Source organism: Convolutriloba macropyga, chromosome 8 (genome assembly GCF_964194025.1).
Source record: "Convolutriloba macropyga chromosome 8, txConMacr16.3, whole genome shotgun sequence".
In the NCBI taxonomy this organism is placed as follows: Eukaryota; Metazoa; Xenacoelomorpha; order Acoela; family Convolutidae; genus Convolutriloba; species Convolutriloba macropyga.
In genome coordinates, this window is record NC_134475.1 from 23,593,548 (window position 1) to 23,613,082 (window position 19,535).

Here is a 19,535-nt window from a genome sequence, read left to right on the forward strand (position 1 = left end):
TCTTTTCCAGGCTATATGTGCGTATGCTAAACGCATCTGTGGCTGAAGTAAGAAGCCAAATTCCATAACCCAAGTTTTCCGCTTGGACATTCGTTGGAAGATAGAACACTTCCGTGTCGCATGTCTCGGCTGCCTTGAGTATGGATCCCAAGAACAAGGTTGCAAGGCACGAAGGTTGATTTGACTGAGACGGAAATTGCTCATGACAAATCTTGTACTTCGAAGAACCTATGCAACGATCGAATTGTTGCTGGGATAAGGTAACGGTTTCATCCTGATCCTCGGAGACGGCAAGATATGGGTTCTCAATTACCCATCTAATCGCCATACGAGGTTCAGACTGTGGCATGGGAACCACCTTAGCTCTATATGTAGAGTATGCAGTAGTCCGTGACGCCAACGGAATCGCAAGGGTCAATATCAACCCTTTTTCGACTGTTACGACATCACGGAGAAGTTTTGCTTCATAATATGAAAGCAAGTCAGTGTTATAAGGTATAGCCAAAGATAATCTGCTGCCGGATAAAGTCAAGTCCTCTCCAACAGATTTTAAAATAGCTTGTAAGGATTCTTTTGGAACTAACGAGATTGGCAATAACTTTTGCATCAGAATTGGAATTGCATTCAAAACGTTGACTCGATAGGTGTAGACGGAAGCCCGATAACTTTTGACGTCGGCATATAATAAAGAGAGAAGACTCGCCATCGTATCGAAATTGAAATTTAGCTGTTGGTTGGAAAACAGCATTTGATTACAATCGCGAAGAATATTGAAATTAGTTTCGATTACGTTAAATTGTTCTTGAATAACCTGCCAATTCTTATTCTGTGTTTCAGTCATTTGAGCTTGTGCTTCTTCAATTGCTTTCAGTTTGTTACTAACAAGGAAGAACTTCTCGTCGGTGTTTGTTCTCAATTGGCTCACATAACTAGTCAAGACTGAAGTTATTGTTCCCAAATGTTCAATATTAGCTGCATTTGTTTCGGATTGGTCTTGACAAGTGCCGAAGATTCCGGTCAATCCACAATCTGCAGATCCTCCTGCAATAAGGCCTGAACCAAATAGACCTAGACCTGCTGCTGCCAACGCTCCAATGTGTGCTCCTCTAGCATTTCGTGAATGTTTCTCTTCGTTTGTTGTCGATTTCATCACTTTAGATTTTTCACCAAGAAATGTTGATGTTTCGTTTCGGAGCAATTTGATATCAGCTTTCGACTGATTGACTTCATGGTGGATTTTGTTGAACATCCAATCAACGTTAAAATATGATTCATTTGTATGAAAAGGTGATGAGAAATCGAGAGGGCAATGGGCAGATGGCAGTTTCCACATATCATTTAGCTTGGCAAGCATGTCTTTGATTTCAGTCTTCAACGTGAAGTTATACGATGGAAAAGGAACAAGAAATTGGACTGGAATGAATTTTTCGGCAATAATGATTTTTGATTCTTCCGTAAACAAAATTCTTTTTTTCAAAACATCGTCATAATCAATATCATAGTCGTTTGAGCAATAAATTTGGGTTAGGGATAAAAGGGTTAGGGAAATAGCAAGCCTCATCTAAACACAAATTAAGCTTTAAGAATTTAAAAATTAACTAATGATGTTTTGTTGTGTTTCAGATTTAAGTTCTTACTCCTTGTTTTCACAAGTAGAGTAGTCAGGTAAAACAAAAGTATGTGTTCAAATGGTAAGTTGTCTCTATTTCAGTTGTTTGTCATGTTGAGAAAATTGTTTTTGTTCGTCTTGTTGGCCCCCTTCGTACTTTCGTGCGAGGTGGTTGTTTGGCGTATGACTCAAATACACTGTTGCCCCAATGGTACTTATGTGGTTGTGGGGACAGAAAGAATTTGGAGCAAGTCTGTACCTTTGGCGTGTGGGGTGGGAGCTGAGGGACAGCTCAGTGTCGCTCCTTTTGTGTGGACTTTAACAATCCTGTTTTGTATTTATCAAACAGTGCAATCAGTTTTGGCCTGCGTCTTTGCCAGAATGTATCGTTATTACTAGTTACGTGAGACTTAACGGACTAAAACTAGACTGAGTTGTGTTAGATGTCGCTAGGCTTTGTTTTAGAATGTTGTTTTAGAATGACTTTTGACTAATTTGACTTTACTATTTCTTAACTCTTTTAACACTCACACTTGGTGAGCGCTCTAAATCAAAATACTCAATTTTCGTGAATTTTTTAAGATTAATCATGGAAGTGTATCTTATGAAAGCTGCTAAAACTTACTGTGGGACTGGGAAAATTGACAAAAAATATAATTTTGGCAGAGATCGCAAACTTTACAGCGATCGTTTTCGACAATTTAAAGTTGCCAATAACGTATTAATGAAAGGCAATTTTGTCGTGCCGACTGCCGATACTGCGGGCAAAGTGGCACGAAGAATTCACAGACAAACTGAGGATCACGTATGTGATATAAAACAGCTTGTGGCGGGTTTGAGATCCTCAAACTTTTTCCTACCAGATTTTGTTGGGGGACTTCAATTAGTGGCGAAAGAGTAAGTAATCAAACATCATCGAATGAAATCATGTTATTAAGGTAGTAAAATCTCTTTTTGTTTTTCCAGTGCGGTGAGGCAATGTCCCGATTGCTTTAATGAACTTTGTGGAAAAGTAAAGATAATATGTTCGACTCCCAGTGAAGCTATGCAAAGAAAGTGGTGTTCGGAATTCGATTTCAAATTTGAAAGGAAACCTTTTATTGGTACTTCATACCAGAAGGAATTATGTGAACCGGCGCTTCCAATTGTGCAGCCTCATATTTCGGAAACATCTGGGAATTGTGTATTTTCTTCGGTCTATTATTTGATAACTGGCAAAAAATCAGGTCATGCATTTTTTTTTTTGAATTTAATGGTATGTAAATGAATATCAAAAATAAAAAATGGATTTTTAGAGAATGGTGAGTGTAACAAATTGAGATCTCGCACTGCGGACATGATGTTGCGACCTGACTTTATCAAATTTTGTACAAAAGAGATGAATTATATCCCAAATCCTTTCGATGTGTTCGAATATAAAAATACATCTTGGCCAGTGTCAGAATCATGGGTACATTTTTACTGCCTTTATTTCTAATATGCAAATTAGGTGGAAAAAATGTAGTTTTCCAGGGCAAAATCATTTTTTTTTTGTGGCAGATTCTTGGACTTGCATGGGTGCTGAAGTGCGAAATAAATGTCTTTTGGATTTATAAAAATGAAGGGATGTGGAGTGTTTATCGACACTGTGAGTTAAAGAATGGAAATGGGCCGGCAATTCTTTTACATAGTGCACTGTTAAAGAATTCAAGAGGTTTTCACTGCGAGCCACTCTTACAGTTTCCCTGTAAAAGGTTAATTTACATTTTTTCGACAGCAAAACTTGAAATTGGTCAAAAATATAGATTTCTCACTCTTTTATAAATAATTTAGCAATGAGGGTGAGTTTGATGCTCGAAAAGCCGAGGGTGAGCTGCAGCCACGTGCTGCTAAATTCCTCAGGAGTGATGTTATAAAAAAGTGACTCATAATGATGTTCAAACAAAATTTCATAGAATTTTCATCAATTCTTCATAGAAAAATTAACTTAAATTTCAGCTGAACGAATAAATTTTTTGAATACAAACAGTTTACTAGGTTGATGAAACTTTATGAGCTGCGTTTTGGGGAATTTGAATTTGATTAAGGTCAATTTGGGGAAAAAATTTAAGGAAATTCAAAAATTTTTAAAAAGTTCGCATATGCGGGTGACCTTGAAAATTTTTTTCCGTAGAGGCTTCAGAGGTACACCATTCGATAGAGGATGATCTGCTAGGTACCAAAGGCCCCCACAGATTTTTAATATAGGCCTTAGTTTCTCTAGAAATTTGAATTTTTTGGCTCTAATTTGACATGAAATTCTTGCTCAATTTTTACGTTGAGTTCTTTTGAGTTTTGATGTTCAAAATAAATTTTTTCATTCGCCATTTTCAATGCTGATTCTAGGAGTGAGAGGGTTTGTTCCCTCCTTTGTAGGGTGGGACTTTTAGTCGGGGTACAATTTTTGAAATAGGTCAATTATAGCAAAAATTTTTGTAAAAGATTTCTAAGGGCAAAGCACATACATGTGGGAGTTCTATAAACTAGGGGGACTATAGGAATAAAGCTAACTACTATTAATATTATCCTGTATACGTCAGGGTAAAAAGAAATGTTAAATCCGGGTACTTATACATTAAAACTGCTATTAAATTAAGTAAAGCAATGAGAATAAAACATCAATTATAAATTAAAGAATTGAAGGTTAAATAAGGGTTAAAACTAAGAATTAATAGTAAGTGAATATATAGTGTGTTTAATTAATAAAATAAAGTAATAGTTTTAATGATTTTTCTATTTATTTTAATTATTTATTATATATATTTTTTTTTGTAATATTTTTTTTCTTTTTATTTTACATGAACATATAAGTTTAAGTTAAAATTGTTGAACACATTTCGGATTAAATTAAGAACTTCTGGCCATGAAAGTTGCTGTGGCTTGCAATCTAGTTGTGCGATTGCTAAATCAGTGATGTTGTAGTTTTCACAATGCTTTTTAAGGTTCTGAAGACACTTTTGTAATGATAAGTATGATGGTTTGTGGGCATCGGTTTCTTTTGTTACAAGACTATAGATAAACCGATTGTTTGATACGTCAGAAATGGTTAGCAATGAACCTATATCTAGGTCCTGATTTTCTAGATTGTACGGGGGGATATTGAAGTCCAATTTTTGGAAAAAGGAATTTGGATTTGATTTTGAAACAGTGTCGGCAACAGAGAACTTTGAGTTTTCTAAGTTTTCTCGGCTGAAGAAAATCTTCAGACTATCATCTACTAAGGCTTTCATTCCAGATTGCTTCTGTAACTCTGCCTTTTCTTTTTTCTGTCTCGTGCGTCTCTTAGCACCTACTACTAAATCTAACAAAGGTGAAGGCTGTTTTGGTAAAGCTTGTGAAGTAGATGGAGAACTTGAAGACTGAGGTGTTGTATTGAGTAATTGATTGTGGGCTTCTTCGCTTCGCTTAATATCGTGTTTTGTTGCTCTAGATGGCGGTTTTCCAAAAGCTAAGCGGGCAGTATTGTCACGACATGACTGAATAATTATTGACCGTTTTTCATTTGGATTTTTAAAATATAACTTTCCATCCCGTATTCCGAGTTTGCTTGTCGTGGGAGAAGTGGTGTGCTTCGTTTCAGGATGAAAGGTAACTGTTTTCCGGCGTGTCGCTGCTATAGGAGTTTCTGCCGTATTGGGCATTGGTATCCTAGTAGGACGTGGTTCTCGCTGTTCCGGTGTATTGTCGACTTCAAATGTTGGTCGAATCTTATCATGGATTGTTGGCATCTGAGGCTGTCTGGTCTCAAATGTCTGTGGAAATTCAGCGAATGGTTGATCATCAGCATCCGGAATGGCATCATTATCATTTTCCTCGTCTGTTATTGGCTCCAGTTCTTCATCTAGAATTTCCTGATCTATTATATCTGGCTCGTCTGATTCATTCTCATCGTTAACTGGGTCAGGAAATTCAAGGTGAGGGCCACCGCCTGGTTCAGCATGATCCGCTGGTGCTGCTGGAGCTGGTGGTGGAGGGACTGGAGGCATTGCAGGTGGAACAACTGGTGGAGGCAAAACTGGAGCTGGTGGAACAGGTGGTATTGCAACTTGAAATTGAATTGCGGTTGTCAGTTGCGCATCATCTTCTTCCTGTTCTGCTTGCTCTGGTACATCCGTCATGAATGTGTGTTCCAACAATTTTGGAATCTCATTATCAAATAACGCAGGCTCTTGTCTGTACTTTCCTAAGACTGGGTCTGGAATGAACTTTTCTTGATCTATGTTTTCGAGATCTATCGGAGGTTCACTCGGACTATATGCTCTGAGTCTTATGCGATGAATACATTGGGTAAAATAGGTACCTGCTTTTCGAATCAAATAATTGGAATCAGTGAGCACTTTTTCGACTCTATACAATGGTAACCAAACATTCATGGACTTACTTCCAAAATCATTCTGATTCGTCAACTTAGGATTCAAAATCAAACAATAGGAATGCAACTTGAGTGGATGTGCTAACGCTTTTTCATCATAATATTTTCGATATTGGTGATAGCTGTGAATGAGCCTAGATTTTGTTTCAGCGAACTTTTGCTGCATGGCATCTTGCAACTCTATTACAAAATCAGACTTTGGATCAAGTCTTTTTATGGCTGTGTTGCTAAATCTCAAATCAAGAGGTTTGATTGGCTCTCTGCCATGAAAAATTGCAGTTGGTGTACAACCTATTGATGAGTAGTATGGGGTGTTATGAATGTAGGCTGCCAATGGTACGTATTTGTGCCAATTTGACCATTGATGATTGGTGTTAAGCTTTAAGATACGTTTCAACGCTCCATGAGCTCTTTCAACTACACCTACACTTTGTGCGTGTTTCAAACTAGCATGCTTTATTTTCACCTCTAACAATGATGCAAGTTCATGCATTAACTCAGAAACTAGGCTTGTTCCAAGATCAGACACTATAGTTTTTGGAATATAGCTGTGTTCGAAAAATATTGATGAAAGTTCATGTGCAAGTTTTTGTGCGTTGACAGTTGTGAGTGGAACGGCAAAAAGATACTTTGAAAAAACGTCAATACCGGTTAGGACATATTTGTAAAGTGGAGACTGAAATGATCCTACAATATCAATTTGCATCATGTCACCTGGATATGATTGAAGGGATGAAACTGGTTGCAAAAATGGTCGTAAAGACTTGTTTGAAATGCTTTTCTGCTGGATACAGGTTAGGCAATTTTTAATCATTTGGACAAAATACTCTGTGAAACCTGGAAAATAAAATCTATTTCTGAACTCATTTATTGTCCTTTGTATGCCTATATGACCTGCTATTGGCGAATTATGCAATCTATACACTGTTTCTTTCCACAAATGTTTTGGTAAACAGTACTGGAGATTTGCAACTTTTCCAGCATGATCAAAAAATTGTCGATACAAAATTTCATCCTTCAAAATAAGTCTTTGGAACTGTTTTGCATACTTTTTCAATTCAAAACTTTGGTAATTTAAATCAACAGGTTGACCTTCTTTTTTCCACTTAATTACCTCTCTTATTGTCTCATCTTTCATTTGTTCATCTAAGAGATTAAGAGGTGTCATTCTGTCATGCAAATCATTAAGTTTGTCTGCCGGATCTGGCATTAAAACTGCGTTAATTTCGGTATTTTTCAACAAAAATCTGACAAAACCTGAAATTTCTTCATTTTCAGTAACTTGATTTGATTGTTGAATTTGTTCAAGAATAGCATTTGGAATGCCTGTTTGCTTGAGTTGGTTGATAACGTTTTCATCAAGTATTACTTTGAACAAGTGATCAAAATCTTCTACAGCGTTCATTAAAACATCAGGTGTTTTTGCCATCGTTTCAATTTCAATTTCCTTGACTGGAATATGATCAGTTAATTTCAATTCAATCGCTTGGTCAGGATCAGTTTGAATACGTGACAAAAAATCTGCGGCATAGTTAGCTCTGCCTGGGATGTGAGCAATGACTAGGTTGAAAGAAAGTAATCGATCAAGAAGATTCCATAAAGATGGGGGAATTGTTTTTGATTGGAAAAATTGTACCAAACTTTTGTTATCTGTCAGGATAATAACTGGTTTTTCAGTTCCCCAAATAAAATGCGAAAAATGGTCTAGTGCAAAGTACAGACCCAAAAATTCTTTGTAATAAGTTGAAAATTTCAATTGAGCTTCATTGAACAATTTTGTACCAAAAGCAACTGGTGCATAAGTTTTTCGTTCTTTGGCTTTTTGGTCCTTGACATAGTCCTCAATCATTAGGACAAAACCTGCGCCATAATAACTGGCGTCACATAACAAAACATATTGCATTCCTGGCTTCGCCAGTCTAAGGGTAAGCTCTGTTGCTTTTACTAGGTCATCTGTCAAAGTTTTCAAACTTTTTTTATGATCATCAGTGATGTAGTGTTCTACATTTTTTCGCAAAAGTTTGTAAAACGGTAAAAGTTTTTCACCTAGGTTTGGTATGAAATCTCGCCAAAATTGTAGAAAACCGACAAGTCTTTTCACTTGCTTAACCGTTTTAGGCATTGTCAATTTACTAAGGAATTTTGCAATTCTTTCTTTCTCAGGTTGAATTCCTTTTGGAGTAATGACTTTTCCTAAGAAGGTTATTTCCTGAACACCAAATTCACATTTGCTTGGTGATAGTTTTAAACCTGATTTTCTCACACACTCAAATATTTTCCTTAGGTTAGGAATCAACTCATGAAAACTATCGACTGCACTTCCTATGTCATCCATATACTGAGTACATATATTTGCTGCTAAGCATGGGTCTAAGTAATGTCTGATGAATGAACTAAAACCTGTGACAGATTTGCTAAGACCTTGAGCTAGACATTTATATGCGTAAGTACGAGAAGCAAAATTAAATGCCAAAAGTTGAACCGAAAGGTCATCTGCCATTTGCACACAATGGTATGCTTGCGAACAATCAAGTTTATTAAACAATTTCTTTCCTGCGAAATGGTTCGATGCATCGCTCATATTTGAAATTGGAAAGTTCGTGTTTATATAGTCATTTCTTAACAGATGGTTTATTCGTCTTAGATCAATTAAAATTCTCAATCTACCGGATGCTTTTCGTTGAGCAAATACTGGACTACTGTATTTTGAATGTGACAAGGTTGTAATCAAACCATAATAGTGCATGAGTGCTAGTTCGACAATCAGTTCATTTCGCAAATGTATGGGTGTTTGTGGACTTTGTACATAAACAGGCGAGTTATGCTCGGGTGTAAGTTTGATTTTCAACTCGGTATTGTAACCTACGTCGAAACGATGTTTGGCGAAAATGTCAGAAAACTCTGTCAACAAATTTTGGACCTCGACCTTTTGGTCATTTGACAAAACAGATTTTTCCCATTTGAAATTTGCTAAGAATGTTTGCTTGTGAACTTCATTAACTTTGGGGTCAATTTTTTCAAGACCTTGAAAATGTTGGATTTGGTCGAAAATTTCACGTTGTAAGGGTGGGAGTAAATGAGGATTGGGACAAGTTTCAGGGGTTGGGAACCAGAGTTTCTCATACTCAGGTCCAGGGCGTTTTTTGGACTCATCATTTGAACATTCTATTTGAATAAGCTGATTAAGACCATTTTCAATGTCATCAGGATCACGTTGCTTAGCCAACGCTATCAGTTGCGGATCGATACTGATAAGTTTTTCTGCTTGAGCTTGGCTCAGAATTTCAAAAGATGCAACAAGTGTGTTAGCTTTAAGATGTACATAGTGATCTGTGATGTTAATTGCTGATATATACAATTTTCCGTCTTTTTCAGCTGTACTCAGAGATGATGTTAAGGCAATCTCTGTAGATTGTTCAAATTCGTCATTAGGGATAACAACTCCACTACATTCGGAAAAACTTTCAGAGTTATCCTTGAGTGAACACTCTAAAATTTGGTGTGAATTTGGGGGTAGGGCATGCTTTTTGTTAAGAAAAATGGGTATTTTCTTAAGTTTTTTCAGGTAAAATTTTGATTTACCTTTTGGCTTAATTTCATTAAGCTGGACAGTCAAATTTGGAAGTTTCAAAAGATTGAAAGCGGGGCAAATCCAAATAAAATTTTTCTTGAAAAAAGGATTTCCAATAATAACTGAGTTCATTGTTGGCAAAACGAGAAAAGTGTCTGTAAATTCATGATTTGTGATATCAAAAGTAATTTTTACGGCCTTTGAGATGTTAATTGGCGCACCTGAAGCCAATTTTACATTTTTGAAAGATGGTGATGTGAACTCAAATTTTGCATTGGAATTTTGTAGTTGCTCTAAAAGATTTTCTGGGATTGCATTTGCGCAAGAACCAGTATCTATTAAAGCTTTTCGTCGAATTTTATTATCAAAGAGAATATTAACATAAGAAAGGAATTCTCCCTCCAAAGGGATAACGGCACATAAATCATTTTCCGTTTCTAAACTACTAGTATCAAAATCAAATACATTGTCAGTTACATGATTAGTAGAAAAATCTAAATTTTTGGAGGACTTTTGTGGAACTTGTGGCTCGTTTAGTTTTTTGGTTTCCTATTGAATGGGAAACTACCACCGCCGCGTCTGCCTCCTCTGCCTCGCAGAGAGCATGTTGCTGCAGTGTGGTTTGGATAGCCACAAATGAAACATGTTACACTAGAATATTGAACTGTTTCAATATGACCAGGGGGAGCGGGAGGTGTTATTTGAACAGTGGCAGGCTGAGCATTAGAACTAGATGCTTGTGCAGGTGGTGCTTGAGGTGAAACTTGACCTGCTGCTTGTTGATTTGCATATGCAGGGAAAAGTTGCTGCGAAAAGTTATTGTTCCGAGGATAATTTTTGTTGTTATTATAATATCCTCGTCCTCTCCAATTACCTCTGTTATTATTATTACCTCGGTAATTATTTCGTCCTCTGTTTCGTCCTCTAAATCCAAAACCACCGCGGTTGCGGCCTCTATAACTTCCTCTGAAGTCTCCCTGTTCTTGGTAATAATTTTCTTGAGCATTCATACCTTGCTGACTCAAAACTTGTTCCTGTTGTTGATGTTGTAATTTTTGTTCTTCAAACTGTTTTGAAAGTTCATTTACTTTATTTTCCATAGCCTCACTTGTCTGTGTAAGTTTTGAAAGTGCATTTACTAAGTTCTCTGATACTGTGTTACTCATTTCACTGAATGCTCCATCTGCATATTCGTCTGTTTTACATAAGTTATGAATTGTCAGTTGTTTTCTGGCAAAAAGACACAAATCATCTACTGTTGCGTTATCTGGTTGTTCAAGTAACTTTGCTCTTAACCAACTTGGCATACATTTCACAAAAAGTCTCTTAATCTGATTACCACGTTCAGTTTGTGCAAAAAGTAAATTTTGTGCATTTACAGCATTTTCACGATCTATTCTTGCTCTCTCTGCTCCTGCATCTAACGCAGGGTCAGCTGCTGCTACCGGGTTTGGTGTTGGGTCAGGATATGCTCTCACTGCCATATTTTGAAGTGTTACTAAGAAATTTTCTGGTGTATCAGTTTTTTGATCGAATCTCAAACTTTCTAACTTAATGACATATAGTTCCTGCAATTGGGGGTTACAAAAGTGATTTCTCAGTGCTGTTAGACTTAAATTAATGTCTGCTCTTGTAGCGTCGTCAAGTGTTTGAAAATATCTTAATGCTGAGTCTCTAAGATGTAATGACATAAAATTAGCCTGTTGACCAGCTGCAATTCCTGCAACTCCTATTATGCTTCTCAACAATCTTTCAAATTCACGGAAACTTTCTTTTTCTGTACCTGAGTACGGTTTCAAAGTTATATTTGGTTGAGCCATTTTTATAATTATTATTATTATTATGATTAACTATTGAAGTCAAAAGACGTGTTAGTGTGCAAAATGCAAGTGATTGAAACAAAAGTTATGTGCTTTGTCAAAATTCCTTCGGAATTATCCCAAAAAGTGTCAAAATTTGAAATTACTCTGAAAAATTGAGCCCCTTTAGTTTTTGAACTGAACTTTAGTGACACAGTTGATGAAAGTGATAATTACTTTTAAAAGCACCATAAAATTTATCTTTAATCTCTCCATTCATGGTTTCAAACATTTCTGTTTTCACGATAAATGATATCAATTGATCAAAATTGACTGAGCGCTCATCAAGTTTAAGATAGGACATTTTATAAATTCACTGCAAAAGTAGAATTGTTAACGAACCCTTGAAGTGTTGTGGTGATTCTTGAGCACTAAGTTGTAAATGGGATTGAGCCCTTCTGCTGCGTCTTTGGCTTTGAGCAAGTAAAATCCAGTTTTTTCTTCTTCTTTGCTTAGTAGGGTTAAGATGCTGACATTGTAACACAAGATACTGCCTGTGATCTTTTTCAGCTGGACCTTCTTCTCAGCTGTTGGTGTCCGTTTCTGTCACCATATCCAATACCACGATAAAACTGTTTTGGTACGAGGTTGGTATTGCTATTAATGTGTATTATAGATAATTGCATGCGTAGAAAATTAATTACTATCAAGTTTAGGCTGATGTTGGTGGATGGCTGTACTTTGGATGCAATGGATTCTATATTTCAGTACAGTATCTCTAAATGTTGAGTAAGTAAAGATTTTCACTTAATCGTTTTAATTAATTCTCAATAGTGTTGAAATTAGCAAGTAACTTAACTTTACAATCTCTTTCACTTTTATGAATTTAAAACAAACAATTTGGTGAGGCTTGCTTCTATGTAAATAAAGAATATTCTGTTTAAATATCATGCTCGATAAGTATTCATATTAACGAATTTTTTGACAACGTCACAAAAGTCATTCACTAAACGCAGCGCATGATCAAAAAACTTCTCTCGCTCAGAAAAAATTAGTTCACACGGCAATTTTTCTCACTTTCGCTTTTAGGTCAAAACAGCGTCTGAACGAATAGTACTTCCGGTAAAAAAAAAACCTTAAGAAAACCAATACTCCTCTTCGAGTCGTAAAACCAAGAGAAGGCCAATAATAGCCCCAGCTATCGCTGTGCGGCTATTAAAAACTAGCGCCAATTTTAGCGCACGTTTCATTTGACTTTTAGCAGTGAACTTCCGCCAGTTTAGATCAGCTGCTGACACTTGGAACACAAAATGCTGACAAAAACGTCAGGGGCGTAAAAAAGTCACTCGAAAAGTCAAAACGATCAAGCAAAATTTTGCATAAAGAAGACCAACACGTTCACAATAATTGGTTCAAACTTCGTCCGAGAGCAATTAAAAAGGAGAGCGCCTAAATTATAGCCTTTGAGCGACTGCCCGTGGCTATTAAAAATTTCTACCAACCTCCAGTCGAAGAGCACGAGTCCAGGCTCTGATTTCTCTGGGGCTCTCGTGAACTCCCACTTGCCCCTTGAGCGTTCACAGACCTGGAAACAGTGACAGACATTGGAGAGCTGGGGTTGCTGTCATTGATTCTGTGGCCTTCATTAGCAGCAGATGATGCTCCGTTCACAGACGGGGATGTCGCACTTAGACTCGCTGGGTAGAGAATCCTAAGCAGATTTCCATTGTATGGTGTACGCATTATTATTGCATGGTAAAATAGGCATGGTGTCCTACTACTCTATCTATCTAAGTATCTACTAAGTATCTATCCTACTAAGTAACTATCTTGAGTAAATTTCTACGAGTACGTTTCTGCGAATTGAACTCTATTATGCCATTAAATGAAAAATCTGTTAAGTAGCAATCTAGGTACAAGTAGCAATATAGTCTCCATTCAAAAAGTCGCCCTAGAATATGGCGTATCCTTAAACTAATTTCAGGAGCAGCTAATATAGCTTGGATTATGCCTTAGTAATGCAGCCACTATGGTTTTCAAGCTAAGAGACAAACTAATTTTTTGTTTTAAAAATCAGGATATTAAACCTGTCTTTGTCTGTGTCGTAGTAATTAACACTGGAGTGCTCGTCTTCGTCATCGGAGTCCTCGGGTGACACGAACACCACTTCAAACGTCAGATCTCCAGTCTAAAGAAGCAACTATTTGTCGACGAGTGCCCAAATTGCTCAAGAAAATGACAAAACCTTTGATAAACCATTGCATCCTGTGAGATTTGAAGAAACATCGTACGACAGAACTAACTCCCTTTAACAGCAAACACAAACAAGAAAAAATACCATTTGTTTTCTTCGCAGATTTGGGAGGGGGAACAAAGGTCAAATAAAGATTTCATTATAATTCACAGCTGATTAAAATTAACAAATGAATCTACTTTCTCGCAAAAATCACACAAAAATCTTCATCTGAGCAACAACTCTCATCGTTCAAGACGATCAATTACATCCACGTAGCCGCTTCGAATCATTTGAGAGCAACTAGAGAGTGAATTAATTACCTGTCTGGACAAGACATTGACAGCATCATTATGCTTTGCATCTCGCAAGTTGATGCCATTGACAGACAGAATAGCATCACCCACAAACAGCTGATTGCACCTCTCGGCAGGCAAGTTGGCGTGGATCTCCGAGATGAGAATGGGGACTCCGTGCTCTTTTCCACCAGTGATCGAGATCCCCAGTCCCTCTGTCGGCTCGCGACGCAATTTCACCACTCTGATGTCTCCAATCCCACGTCTCTTCTTGTCCATGGTCTGCAAAATTGCGTTACTCATAAAGCGGCTAGCAAATCTTTTTAACAAAATAACCTTTTTCCAATTGTGTAGACTACAATATCACATCTAATTAAGCGTACAGATTCAAGATCAACATTGATATAATTTCCAGCCCGTCCATAACATAACGCTAACATTTAAGTTAGCAATCAGTAACACTTTAAACTAACTTCACTTGAGATCAACGCTTGGAGTGAAAAAGAGCTTTTCAAATGATAACTTATGGGAGATACTTAAATGTCATTTTGCTGCAGATATTAATCTCTTAAAATACATTTTATGAATTGCCATGATTTTCTTAAAATCCACTCAGTGACTTTCCGCCCATCTTTATAAAGTGTCTCCCTACATAGTCTTGTGGTCTGGGCAAGTTATTGTCCAAAACCCCATTAGCAGCAGTTTGTCCCCCACTGGCACCTGAGCCACCTGCACTTATGGAAGAGCCTGAAATATAAGAACTATATTTTACTATGATTGGAGTACATAATTATTAGGGACTTGCAATAGATCAGCCTTCACTTGATCATTCTCATAAACGAAAAAGTCAAAGGTTCGGTTCATACTTTGTTAAAGATTGAATATAACTTCAATATGGACAACTTTGAATTCTTTAGGAACTGCAAAATTATTGATACAAAATGCATGAGCACGAACATCGAGTCGTGTGATTTTTCCGAGAACTAACTGACATCTGACCATAAAGTCCTGAGTGTGATAAAAGAACACCTTCTTGTTGACATTTATTTGGTGACAATTATATGTGTCACAAAGAAATCAATTTTAAAGCAGAGTGATTGAGGTACTAAATATCTGAGTTCGTGTTCATATCTTTACCTCGACCTCTGCATGCCCTGATGACCGTCTTGTGTCTGTGCAGGTGGATCTCAGCCTCCAACTGATTCCACAGTTTATCATGTTCACTCCCACGCAGATCACGCCCCAGAAGCTGAATCTGCTGGATTCTGTAAACATGCTAAAGAAGTCATTTCCAAAGTCTGGAGCAGTAAGTTCAAAAACGCATTCCAGATACCTAAGTTTTTATATGCCAGATCTCTACAGTTCGATTCAATAATGCCAGATTTTCTCATAAATAGTGCCAGATTTCAAACTTGCAAGTTGGTGTTTCACGCTAAGTTAAATGACTCGCGCTAACGGACATGACTTGTGACGTCAAAAATTTGGCTTACATTTCGAACCACTTCGCAGTTCTCGATTAACATCAGATTTTCTCTGCGACTTCAATGTCACGTAACTTTTACGTAGAAAACAGTTTTACCAACCTTAGATTTTATTCAGGAACTCACAAGAGCGTACTCTGATTATTTGTTTTCAGTAGATCAAAAGTCTACTCACCTCCCGGCCAATTCCTTGTCCAAGTACTTAGCCGCCAATCTAGCCCCAAAAACTTCACTCTGTAAGCTGTACAACGATTGTCTCAGGCTGCTGTTCTCCACTTTAACCTGATCCAGCTCAGCTGCAAGACGACATTCACGCATCTTGTCACCTGCGAATTTGTCCATTTCTCCTTCCTAAAAACATCTTGGTTAACAGAAGTAAAAACAGCCACAAAAGCCTGATAAACTGAAAAAAGGATAAAAGGGCAATTTAGAGAAATATTGTAATGGAAGTTATTTCAGTTTCCTCTCGGAAAATTAATATTACCGCACGGTCGTTACAAGCAGTAAAAAATAAACCACAGACCAGCGTCAGACGACTCCCAGACCCATTTGGGTGGAGGGGGGGGGGGGGGGGTTGGGTTGAAGGGAGTGGGTTGAAGGGAGTCCATTTTGGGTTGAAGGGAGTTCAGAGGGGTGTGTGTACATGTGCGTGTGTGGGGAGGGGGTGATCTCAGCAGTTTCGGGGCGGGGGTTCGAGCGCGCTGGGAAAACGGGTGTAACATGTCAAAGGGTGGGGGTGACGTGAGGCGGGGGTCTTACTCTTAGAACCATCCTTCATATCATGAATTTATCTCCTTAACTGCTTCGGTGAATCGGATACTTAGAGACTAGAGAGCCGTAAGGCTCTTCGAGAACTCAATGCCCTCCGGGGATTACCTGTTCATCCCGTTTTTGAAGACGAAAATTTAAAAGTCAGACGAAAAATCGGTCACGCGAAAAATCTCATAAAAAGGACCCTCGAATTGATATGATAGCTGCAAAATTCGTTTGAGAGCAATTAATTAGTACAAACTTGGTTGCGAGCAATTAAATACGACCTTGGAATACTAAGTGTAACAAATTCAGAGAAAATTATTGAATTCTTTAATTGCTACAAAAATATAATCAAATCTGCCTTTGTGCTATCTGTCTTAATTTCGAAACTTGAATGAGATTATCCCAATTGAGATGCGATTGATGATCATGCCAACAATGAGGGAAGGGAGGGAGCTTAAATGGGACTAAGAAGTTCAATAGTGGGCTTCAAATAACCACATTAGAGGTTAACATATACCACTATTAAGATTTAAAGTAAAAAATGGCACCAGTTTCGGCGCACTTTTCATTTGACTTTTAGTATTAAATTGCTGCCAATTGAGTTCAGCTATTTGAAATTGTGATTGAGAGAAAATTTTACATCACGCGAAACGCAAAAAGTCAAGGGCGTAAAAGTCACTCCAAAAGTCAAAATTGTCGAGCAAAAATTTTGCATTAAAAACATAGCCGGCAGAATACCGGAAACGACTCGAATCGTCGTGCATTATAATCTCTAACCAAACCTTGCCGAAATCAGAGCATCAAAATAGACAAGAGAAAAAAAAACAGAAGTAGCCCAACAAACCACATTTGAAGTGTTTTAAAAATGCCGACAAAGGGTTGTGCGGTGTAGATTAGATAATTAGGGGTGACTTATATAGGAACAAAAAATCTCAAAATGACCTCTTCACCTTGAACACAACCAGCAGTTCATAATTACTGTACATTACAAACGAAGCTACTTGAAGTCCAATGTTCGAAAACAAGTCAACAATCAAACAAACCTCCAAACGTCGGAAGAATTTCTCTTGAACGACAGGCGAGGCAATTTAATTCAGAGGCTGTAGCCTAGATCCAAATTTTTATGGGTGCAAAACACCTCTCTCCCTCCGTGATTCCAACCCCTGACCTCCAGATCCACAGCCATACGTACTAACCACTGCGTTACAAATCACTTACCTCTGCTATTCTGCAACCGATTTTATATTAGCAACACGCTTTACTTCGGAGCAATTGAGATCACTCAAAAATGAAGAACTAAAGCGTCAAAAAAAACACTTGAGAAGTCAAAGAAGGTTCTAGAAGATAAGCGCAAAATTGTCAAGCGAAAAATTTGCATAAAAAAGACACACACGTTTGCAATAATTGCTATGAACTTCGTTCAAGAGCAATTAAAAACGGAGGTAAATGCTCGAACAGAAAGAAGTCAAAATTCAAGTCATGAACCAACTTTCTTTCTGCTAAGAAAACCTGTAGAATCTCAATACTCTTCTTCGAGTCGTAAAAAGACACACGTCTACAATTGCTTTGAGCTTCGTTCAAGAGCAATTAAAAAAATGTCACTGAAAAACTACTTGCAACATCTCGGCAGCATAAAACCAACCAAACACCGTTCAGAAAGTTCCACTGTGCTAGAGCCGATATTAATTAATCCGACTAATGTTCAAAAGTTGAAATTTCTTAGCTCACTTCAAGTCATAAACCTCATTTATTTTTGTGTCATTGATCTAAATTAACACCTGAATATGAGCAAAGTTCAACTTATGAGTGATACAGTAAGAAAAAAAGACCACCGGACAAATAATGCACACAAACTTTGTTTCAGAGCAATTAACTATTTCTCTTTTTTACAATTTTATTGTACCAAAAATCTGTTCGAAACAAAATGGCATGGCCTTTTCCAGGAATGCGATTCCGCACCTCTTTTCTCGGATTTCCCCTTGGCTTGACAAGCTCCCGAGATCATTCACTGTACTGTCAATGTGTTTGGTCAATCGCATACTTAGATACTAGTAAGGCTCTAAGAGAGCTGCTCAGCCACTTAACGCCCTCCAGTTGTTAACTGTTATCTCATTTTTGAGGACGAAAATTCAATAACGTCAGACGAAAAATCTGTCAATCACAAAATCGCATAAAGCACAGACCATCGAAAATCTTGCTGACAACCAATAAACTTCCGATAGTATTAACAAAAGAGTAAAATATTGGCTTAATCTGGGTTAAGTGTCCCCTGCCAAAAATGAGCCAAAAACGAAGCGTCTTGCGATATCATTCAAATACAAAAACATAGCCAGCAGATAACCGGAGAAGCTTGGAAAAAAGAGACTTGCGTGCCGTATAAGAGATAGAAGCAGATACCGAAATAAGTTGAAAAAGGTATCGACGCCACTCAAAAAGCTATGTAAATAACATTCAGCGATGAACTTATAAAGCTGGTTAAAATTCATTGCTCAGCAGGGACCTTCAATACGCATATGAGTTCCTTTAACCTTAAAGTAATTCAAACTATTGAGTGAGGTGAGTCACGTATGATCAAAATCTTATCACGCAAATGAGCTAAAAAACGTTGGCTAAAGAGAATGAAATGACGTCACGCGCGCAAATGCCGTTAGTGAGAGGAAGAAGTCAATCGGAAAATTTGACCTTTTCTGCTTTGCTGTGTGAACAAATGCAAAACGAAAGAAAAAAGCCGAGAGCACCGCAATATAGCTCCGCTCAGCTTACAGCTAAGTAAAAAACATAGCCGGCAGATTGCCGGGAAACAGCCGCCGTTGACGAGCTTGATGCTTATCGGTATTGAAACAAAAAGAAAAGAGAAACTGAATGCATCTTTGTTTTTTTTCGATGTCAAAAGGAGTTCTAATTTGGTGCGCAGCTTCAGCTATATAGTAAAACAATACTTAATTCAGCTTTTAAACTGAAAGCTTAATACCGATATCAGCTAGCAAACACTCTAATGAACTTTGATAACCCAATTCTCAATAACTTAATGACCGTGATTTATCGGTTTCTCCCGTCTCTTTTCATTTTACTCTTTTGATTTTGGCCGTACTCTCTATATTGCGTAACTCAAAGCATGAAAGAAATTAAAATCCATTCAGTTCAAACAGTGAGTGAAGTAAGTCAGAAGTCAAAAGTGAAAATCGTCAATTATGTAAAACAAAAAACGTGATCAAATCGTAAAGCGATTTTTAAAACATAGCAGGACAAGTCCTGACATACAATTCAATAAATTTTCATTGACTAAATAAAAAACTGGACCCAGAACGGTCTCTGAGTGAATTCGGAAAACCATTTCTAAAAAAACATCAGATCAAAAAAAAAACAGAAAATCAATGTCAAAATGCCGCATGAAAACAAA

General features: G+C 37.4%; 1 protein-coding gene across 2 annotated transcripts in view; it reads right to left on the minus strand.

Moving 5' to 3' along the window:
• The window catches only part of LOC142344604 (Golgi-associated PDZ and coiled-coil motif-containing protein-like), a 55,437-nt gene that overhangs the window by 12,217 nt on the left and 23,685 nt on the right, over positions 1 to 19,535 (minus strand). For both annotated transcript variants that reach the window (XM_075396398.1, XM_075396399.1), the window contains 6 exons: positions 15,555 to 15,730; positions 15,036 to 15,163; positions 14,551 to 14,645; positions 13,926 to 14,180; positions 13,457 to 13,557; positions 12,872 to 13,080 (listed from right to left, as the gene is read on the minus strand). In XM_075396398.1, coding sequence (XP_075252513.1) covers positions 12,872 to 13,080; positions 13,457 to 13,557; positions 13,926 to 14,180; positions 14,551 to 14,645; positions 15,036 to 15,163; positions 15,555 to 15,730 — 964 coding nt within the window. The remainder of the gene's footprint in view (positions 1 to 12,871; positions 13,081 to 13,456; positions 13,558 to 13,925; positions 14,181 to 14,550; positions 14,646 to 15,035; positions 15,164 to 15,554; positions 15,731 to 19,535) is intronic.